An 8,168-nucleotide genomic window follows, 5' to 3' on the forward strand; every position below is an offset into this window, starting at 1 on the left:
TTCTCCACTTACTTAAAAGCCAATATTTTTTAAAACCCGGCAACTTCAGATGCCTTCCTCTGGGAATCTTCCCCAACCCTTCGCTGAGGGGTCAGATGATTCCCATTTTGAAAATGACAAAATTGAGGGTCAACGAAGGTGATCTGCACCTAATTCAAATCACGAGCTAGACGCAGCACAGGGATTCAGAACTGATGTTTTCCCTGCTTCCAAGCGTACCAAGACGACCCGGTGAGCCAGTGGCCTGGGAAACTAAGCTAAGAGATCTTTCCGCGAAGGCTAAGCAGAAACTCGCGCGCTGCTGGCCCCGCCCCGCCCTGAAGCCCCGCCCAGGCCATGAGGGCGATGGGGAGGTTTCCATGGCGACGGCAAACAAGGCCCTAACTGGAGGGCCGCAGCTGGGCTACTACTCCCGCCGCCGCCATGATTCCCCCCGCGGACTCTCTGCTCAAGTATGACACCCCGGTGTTGGTGAGCCGGAACAGGGAGAAACGGAGCCCCAAAGTAAGGACGGGTCTCAGAAGGTGGGGTTGCACGAAGCTCCGATGGGGAAAGACCGATCCCTGCCTTGAGGATCGGGAGTCCCGAGGGACAGAGGCTGCAGTGACTGGGGGTAAAGGCAATTGGGACCGGAGAAGGAGGATGGGAGAGCGATACAAGAAGCCCAGATGTTGGGTGATCCCAAAGGGCAGATTTAGGATGGGGAAGAAAGTCACAGGGAGATGGATGGGGCTCACCCTTTTTCACGGTAGCCCCAAGAATAGATCTGGGAGTGATTGCCCCATCACTAGAGCAGAGGCCTGAGCCGCTGTGCCAGAAACATTTCTTCAAGAAGATACAAGCATTAGGTTGGGGTGGAACCAGAGATTCTTCGTGGCCTCCTTCAGCTCTGAAACATAACTTTGGCTGAGAAGACGGGGGAAAGTGAGCTGGGAAGAGGGGAGGGATGTGCAGGAGAGCTGGAGCAACCCAGGGGGCCAGGGTGTGTGGAGCCGAGTGTCTGAATCACCTCCTGCCCCAACTTGTCCCTCCCTCTCAGGCTCGGCCACTGAAAGTCAGCCCTCAGCAGCCCGGACCCTCAGGTCCCGTCCCACAGCCACCAAAGACCAAGCTCCCCTCAACAGATCCTACAAAGCAGGCAGAAGAAATCTTGAATGCCATCCTGCCCCCGAGGTAAAAAAGCAGTGGCTGGGAGGAGGCCCAGGCTTTTGCATCCCTGAACTTGGGGATGTGAGAGGAGGCACCTTGTCTCTGTTTCTGACTGAGATTTCCTCCCAGCATCCTAGAGTTTCTAGAGCTTGTACATGGCTAGATCCTGGGAATGTGGGTAGCGGGGAGACCTCTTCTCTATCTACCATCATTTCCTGAGTGCTCTCACCCAGGCTTATGGCTTTAAACATCACTTATATGCTGATTTCTCCCACAGGTCTTTCTGCAGCCCTGTCCTCTCCCCTAAACTCCAGACCTATATATTCTACTAATTCCTCATTACCTTCATGAAGATGTCTAATAGACATCTCAAGCTCAACATGTCCAAACTAAATCACAATGTCTTCCTTCCCCCAACCAGCTCATTCTCAGTCTTCTCCTTTCCATTAGGGGCACAGGCCACCGTTCATTCCCTTTGATCTCTCACATCACATGTCCTGTCCTTCATCACATTCTTTTGGCTTTCCCTTCAAATTGTTTTCCAAATCTGACTGCTTTTTACTCTGCTTCCACCATCTATTTTTTTTTAATTTATTTATTTGGTTGTGCTGGGTCTTAGTTGCGGCAGGCGGGCTCCTCAGTTGTGGCATGCGAACTCCCAGTTGCAGCATGCGTGTGGGATCCAGCTCCCAGGGATTGAACCCGGGCCCCCTGCTTTGGGAGTGCAGAGTCCTGAGTCCTCTAGGAGGCCTTCCTTCAGACTCCTTTCTAAAAGGAGAGCTCCCTTCTTCACCATCCCCTTACCCTGCTTCTTTCATCTGCAGCCACAAAGATCATTGTGATCACAGTGCCTTTCAACTGTTTTTATGTAATAAGTTGACAGCAGTTTTTAAAGTTATGATGAAAAGGGGAAACAGTAAAAGCCAGACTGCAATCTCCTCTGAAACGGAGGTCAAAGGAGGGGAGGGTGTTTTTCATTTGCTTGCCTTTCAACAATGCATGGAATCCTCTCCCTCATGGTGGTCCTGCCCTCAGGCCCCCCCTCGTGATTCCAGAACCTGGCTGTGTCTCTGACACAAGGTTCACTACGGGGGGCCCATATAGGTACACACCCCCAATACATACATTCACCTATTTCTGATTTTAGTATATGTGCTGCTGAAGCGAGCACCATTCACCTCTTTCTGGCTGGCACAAGGTTTATAGTCCCCTGTGTCTGCTGCTCACAAGTCAGTGGGAATTTCCGCCGGGCCTTCCGTTCAGATCGAGCAACAACCACTGTCAGTCCGCCCTCAACATGTTAGGAGTGTAAGATCTGGACCGCGGATGACGACTTCACAGAGGTCGTGGGAGAATGAAGATAGCCTAGCCCCAAGATAGCGGCCCCGTGGAGGTGGCACAGCGGGTGTGGCTTTGGAGCTACACATTCATCAAGGGAGAAAGAGATGGAGGATTCTGGTGGGTTGGGGACAGAGCTGCCCCTCACTCCTCTCAGGCAGAGAGCGCAAAGGGCCATCTCTGCTCACATCCTGAGGACCCTGTCTGGCGGATGGGGTGCGCTCAGCCTGGCTGTGTCTGTCCCGCAGGGAGTGGGTGGAGGACACGCAGCTATGGATCCAGCAGGTGTCCAGCGCCCCCAGCACCAGGATGGATGTGGTACACCTCCAGGAGCAGCTGGACCTGAAGCTGCAGCAGCGGCAGGCCCGGGAGACTGGCATCTGCCCGGTGCGCCGGGAGCTGTACTCGCAGTGTTTCGGTGAGTGGTCCTCGAGGGAAGCTACACCACCCTCTACTGCCTCCTTCCCTTCCCTTCACACAAATCCAGGCCCTGAGTCCCCTGCAGCTGAAGCCTGCCCCATCCTGGAATGTCTGTCTCCCCCCACCTGCCCCACCCAGGAACTGCTAACTGTGCCCTCTTCCCCCTCCCAGCCCACCTCTCTTACCAGTCCCGCACCCACCCTTGTCAGTCACCGTGTTCCTGACGACCTGCTGGATCTTAGTTCCCCGGCCAGGGATTGAACACGCGCCCTCTGGAGTGGAAGCGTGGGACCACCAGGGAAGTCCCAATATGTTAGTTTTTTAATCAGAAAGATTTAATGTTCTATATTTATATCCATCCATCAACATTAGGCCTTGGTCCAGAAAAATATTTCAGGGTGACTTGTTGTGACCCGACACATGCAGGGATTTGAGATCTCCCTCCTCGGGTGCTGGTGTCAGATGACTGGCCCTCGGTCTAGTCTCACCAGCCCGTGTGGACTCAGACATGCAAACCGCATCCAAACCCTGAGGCAGCTCACGGGGCTAGCGGGCTCCCTTCAGTCTGAGTGTGATTCTGGTTTGCCCTCCCAGTCGGCATTTATGGAGGAGATGGGTGGACAAGCTCTAGACCCTGCTGTTTCCAGCCCCAAACCAGTCCAGCCAAGGGGCCACATAGGAGCTTCCAGCTGCTTTAAAACAGCCACCACGTTTATATTGAAAAAGTCAGAATTCTTTGAATAGCACCCAGTTTCTGCCTAACGGTGGGAGAGAGGGCCCCCACAGCTGCAGACAAACCTGGGCTCTTGTCTGCCTCTGCGCTGGCCAAACCAGGCTTGCTGATGGCCTGTACTCCCAAGTGCCAAGTTCAGAGCAGCGGCTGCATGGCAAGGCCCCTCCCTGAGGCCTGTCTCCAAATGAGGAGGACATACCCTAGTGCCCTGCCGACTTCCCGGTAGGAAGGTGGTTTGCAGTAGGTGCGGTGCATTTCCCCGCCTGCCTGCCTTCTCCGACCTCGCCACGTGTGCCTTGGCAGATGAACTGATCCGCGAGGTTACCATCAGCTGTGCGGAGCGAGGGCTGCTGCTGCTGCGAGTCCGGGACGAGATCCGCATGACCATTGCTGCCTACCAGACCCTGTATGAGAGCAGCGTGGCATTTGGCATGAGGAAGGCGCTGCAGGCTGAGCAGGGGAAGTCAGACATGGAGAAGAAAGTGAGTGGTTTCACCAGGAGACTTTGGCCCTCTTCGACTCTTCTGTCAATCTCAGGGCCACAGCTCGTCATTCCAGCACCAAATTCCGGCCTCCTAGGTGCTCTCCCATCACCTTAGTGAGGACCCTTTGGTTCAGTGTCACCGCCAGTCCGGTCGTGGCAGAGTTGTCTCCCCTTGGACATGCCCTGCCAATCACTGACCTCCCACTGGGTGGCAGTACAGACCCTGGCAATGCCTGGGGTTGGACAGCTGTGTCCCAGGTCCCCTTCACCCAGGCACTCACACCGCCCCGTCCACTTGGCGACGTCCCAGCATGACTGGGGATTCTGTCCTCAGATTGCAGAATTAGAAACGGAAAAGCGAGATTTGGAGAGGCAAGTGAACGAACAGAAGGCAAAATGTGAGGCCATCGAGAAGCGGGAGAGTGAGAGGAGACAGGTGGAGGAGACGAAGCACAAAGAAGAGATTCAGTTCCTGAAGCGCGCTAATCAACAGCTGAAGGTAATCGACGCCCAGGCCCAGGTGGCGCTCCTGCCACCCCCATCCCCGCCCCCGCCCCCGGCCCTGCCAGCCGAGCAGGCCAAGCATTTGGTTCCTTGTCCTACACTGACTTTCAATACTGCCAAGGAGTAAAGGAAGCTGACTCTTTTGGGGAGAGGCGAGGGATCATTTCCCAGGTTCTCTGTCCATCTCCCTCCGGCTCTGAAGAGAGGCTGTACTCTCAGCTCTGGCTCCCCGGTGGAGGATTTTTTTCCCCTTGGATAAAAGTTGCCTATCGTCTGGGAGAGGTGGCTATGTCAAGAAGCGGGACGTCTGTCCCATGGCAGCTGGCGCTTTGGAGACTTCTTAGAGTGGGTTGAGTCTCTCCAGCCGGCTTTCATGGGAGTGCTTTCCTACCTGCAGTTCCCTCTGAGGCCCTGCATTCGCGGCGGGCTGGGAAGGCCCTTCGAGAGGGAAGAACCATTTCAAATCAAGAACCTTCCCGAGGTGTGTGGTCAGAGGAACTCAGCTGTAGGCACTTTTCATCAAAGCCCTTTTGCTGATGGTATACTTTTATCCAACTGAGCTGAAGGGAGGGAGAGAGGGGGACTAGTGAAAAGCGCTGGGCTGGGGGCCAGGCTTCTGAAGCTCCAGGCTCTCTGTCTGGTCCAAAGGTTCTCAGAGGGTTGTGCCCCAAACCAGCATCATCCCCATCACCGCAACTTTCAGAAATACAAATCATTGGGCCCAGCCCAGAGCTACTGAATCAGAAACTTTGGGGTTGGGGTCCAGCAAGCCATTCTAACAAGGTCTCCAGGTGATTTTTTTTTTTAACCTTTTATTATGAGAATTTTGAAACACAAAGTAGAATAATGCAATACACATCCATGTGCCCATTACAGAACTTCATCAACTGTCATCATTTTGCGACTCTTGCAGAAACAAGTGTTAATTATAATGAGATAAAACAGGATTCAAACTTCGCGGAAAAGAGTAAAATATAGTTTTTTTTACTAACAAATGGTGAAGGTGGGCAGAATCACTGCATGGTGCAACATTCTCCATTCTGATGTTCGCCAAAGTTTGAGAACCACTGCTCTAGATATATGGCCTATTGACGTTCAGTGGCTGCCTCCCATGGCCCTGGCCAGGAGGGGCCCCTAGACGTATCTCCTTTTCCTCCCTAGTTTCATAGACGCTTACATTCTTGCGATTGGCAGGCTTGTTGGTGCTACAAGCCAAGGCCAGGCATTTGAGATAAAGAAGGGCTTGTGTTAATTGCTAGTGGAGGATGACACAGATTTTCTTGTTGCTGAGTTTAACAAAACAAAGAAACTTTCACAGCCAGATGTGAATCTGTTTACTTAGCAGTCTCTGAAGCTGCCTCCCTTATCTGCCATATTCGTTTATCATAAGCTCAAGTTCCTCCGTTCCTCCTATGGTATTGGCGGCAAGAGCAAAGCAGAATACCTCGGCATCTTTCTAACATTTACAAGCAACCTTGGAATCCCCAGGGTGAAGGACTCTTTAGAAGTGAGTTATTTTTATTGGCTCAAAGCTTCACTGCAAATAAAGCAGTGTTTGCAGTCCGCAGAATAGACCTACTTAGAGACCTGTTCACACACCATGACAGTGAATTATTTTACTGGCTGCCAGAAGAGCAGAGTAAATAACTCCCAAGTGTCTGAAGCTTTACATACAAGATGGACAGCTCCCTACTCACTGGTGGCAGTTTTCTCTAATTGGGCATCAGGTTGTCTCAGTGGCTGAAACTCTGCTGTTTCCAAAACCTCTTGTCCCGGCACAGAGCTCCCAGGCTCCCAAACCAGAGAGCCAAACGTTTAACTTAGCAGACGTACTCAGGCTTGAAATCTGAGCCTTGAAAAGCCACTGTTTCAACAACTTTTGTTCAATTTCCTTTTCAATGCCTTATATTACACACTGAGCAGCTATTGTATGGAAACCAGGACAGCTCTGATTTCTCCTAATGCAGCAAGACTGAATGCCAAGCCAGAGACCAGCTCATCTAGAAAATCCGGAGTTGGGAATGAAGGGAAAAACACTTGGGGTGGCAGCATTTGGATTACTCTTCCCGGAGACTTTTTTCACCTCTCAGCTATTTGTGTTAGGCTGCAAGTTTCAAATATTAACGGAGTTTGGTTTTGTTTTTCAGGCCCAACTGGAAGGCATTATTGCACCAAAGAAGTGATAATTTCCATATGGGTCTCAGCAAGCACTACTACCCCATCATAAGCCCTTTGTAATAAAAAGCTTCCTGAGTGAAGCCATACCCCTCCCCTGGTCCCACCTACGTATTTGTCAGAAGCCCCACCACCGCCCCAGTGTGGTGCAACACCTACGGTCTGGCAGCCAGGCTCCGGGCTGGACGACAGAAGGCAGTGTGGCCCAGGAAGTCTCTGTACGTGGCCAACCTTGGGATTTGCCAACTCCAACGGTGAGACTCAGAATGCACCCCTTTTGGCTGTATCCCTCTCAGGTGGAGCAGCTCCTTTCTCACTGTCACTCCATACTGTCACTTATTTCCAGCCACACGAAGCTGCTTCTCTGCCCCACAATTCATCTTGTCCCTTAACCTGGGCTCCTCTGGCCTCAGTCTTGCCCTAATTTGATGTCTTTTCATCATCCCTACTCCAGTGCAGTTCTGGTACCTCATTTTGGAGTTTTCGGTTTATACCGTATCATCTTATCCCCGCTTGCCAAGTCACTGGACCCCATCCTCCTTAGTTTTGGACTGCCTGGGTAGGAGGCAATGGCAGGGTCAAACCCATGGGTTTCGAGAAAGTAAACATGTGCTGGAAAGAAACACAGGTCACGGTGTCCACTGTGAGGTGCCTGGACCTCGGCTCCTCCCCCAGCACTGATTGGTTCACCTTGCTCTGCAGACAGTCAAACCCCAACCCTACAGCCTGACTAGCCCAGACCTCACTCTCAGTACTAATTATTCATGACTGGGCCACGGCCTGTAGACAACTGCATTTTACTATTCCTCATAAGCTAAACTCAGTTTGGAGGTTCAGGAGTCTTCTGATTTCATAGACCCAGACGACTAAATTAGTGACACAAATCCTTCATTCCAGGGCACACCAGCAGCTCAATGAGTGCCATCATTCAGTCACACTTCACAACTAGCATGACTAAGAAGGCACTAACATCTCCCCTCAGTTAGAAGGCCTCAAGTGCTCAGCGTTCTCTTGGAGAGGCGCTCGGGTCGGATACCCGTCCCGGCCAGGGCTTCCAGGCTCACTGGATGAACTGCAGTCCAACAAGAACAGCTGTGTTCCACTGAGTCAAACAAGCCCTCTACACTCTAATCTCAAATTTGAAGTCACAGCTTTTACCCTCATCCAGGTGTCCTGAGGAATTAATCCCCAGGTTCCACTAAAATGGCCTGTCTGTGCTCTGTCAGTCATTTTCATGGGAAAGAACTGTGGTCACTGAGACGTGCTAGTCCCATGACTCCTCGACAGTGCAGCACTCATGGTCTGTTAGGTTCCCCTAGCAGACTCAACGACGGACAACACAAGTTGCTGTGGCTTTTTCTTCGT

At 52.1% G+C, this 8,168-nt stretch overlaps 1 protein-coding gene across 1 annotated transcript; it reads left to right on the plus strand.

Moving 5' to 3' along the window:
* The first annotated feature begins 390 nt into the window (after positions 1-390).
* On the plus strand, positions 391-7,381 carry DNALI1 (dynein axonemal light intermediate chain 1). Its single transcript, XM_065890746.1, has 6 exons — positions 391-504; positions 1,040-1,173; positions 2,736-2,905; positions 3,944-4,122; positions 4,459-4,623; positions 6,776-7,381. Exons 1-6 carry the CDS (start codon positions 424-426, stop codon positions 6,809-6,811), a joined length of 765 nt encoding a protein of 254 aa, XP_065746818.1. The 5' UTR covers positions 391-423; the 3' UTR covers positions 6,812-7,381.
* The last annotated feature ends 787 nt before the right edge of the window (positions 7,382-8,168 follow it).

This window comes from Phocoena phocoena, chromosome 1 (genome assembly GCF_963924675.1).
Source record: "Phocoena phocoena chromosome 1, mPhoPho1.1, whole genome shotgun sequence".
Classification (NCBI taxonomy): Eukaryota; Metazoa; Chordata; class Mammalia; order Artiodactyla; family Phocoenidae; genus Phocoena; species Phocoena phocoena.

Coding starts and splice junctions, on each gene's coding strand:
- DNALI1 (XM_065890746.1), top strand. CDS start 424: ATGATTCCCCCCGCGGACTCTCTGCTCAAGTATGACACCCCGGTGTTG. Junction 505..1,039: donor GGGAGAAACGGAGCCCCAAA/GTAAGGACGGGT, acceptor CCTCCCTCTCAG/GCTCGGCCACTGAAAGTCAG. Junction 1,174..2,735: donor AATGCCATCCTGCCCCCGAG/GTAAAAAAGCAG, acceptor TCTGTCCCGCAG/GGAGTGGGTGGAGGACACGC.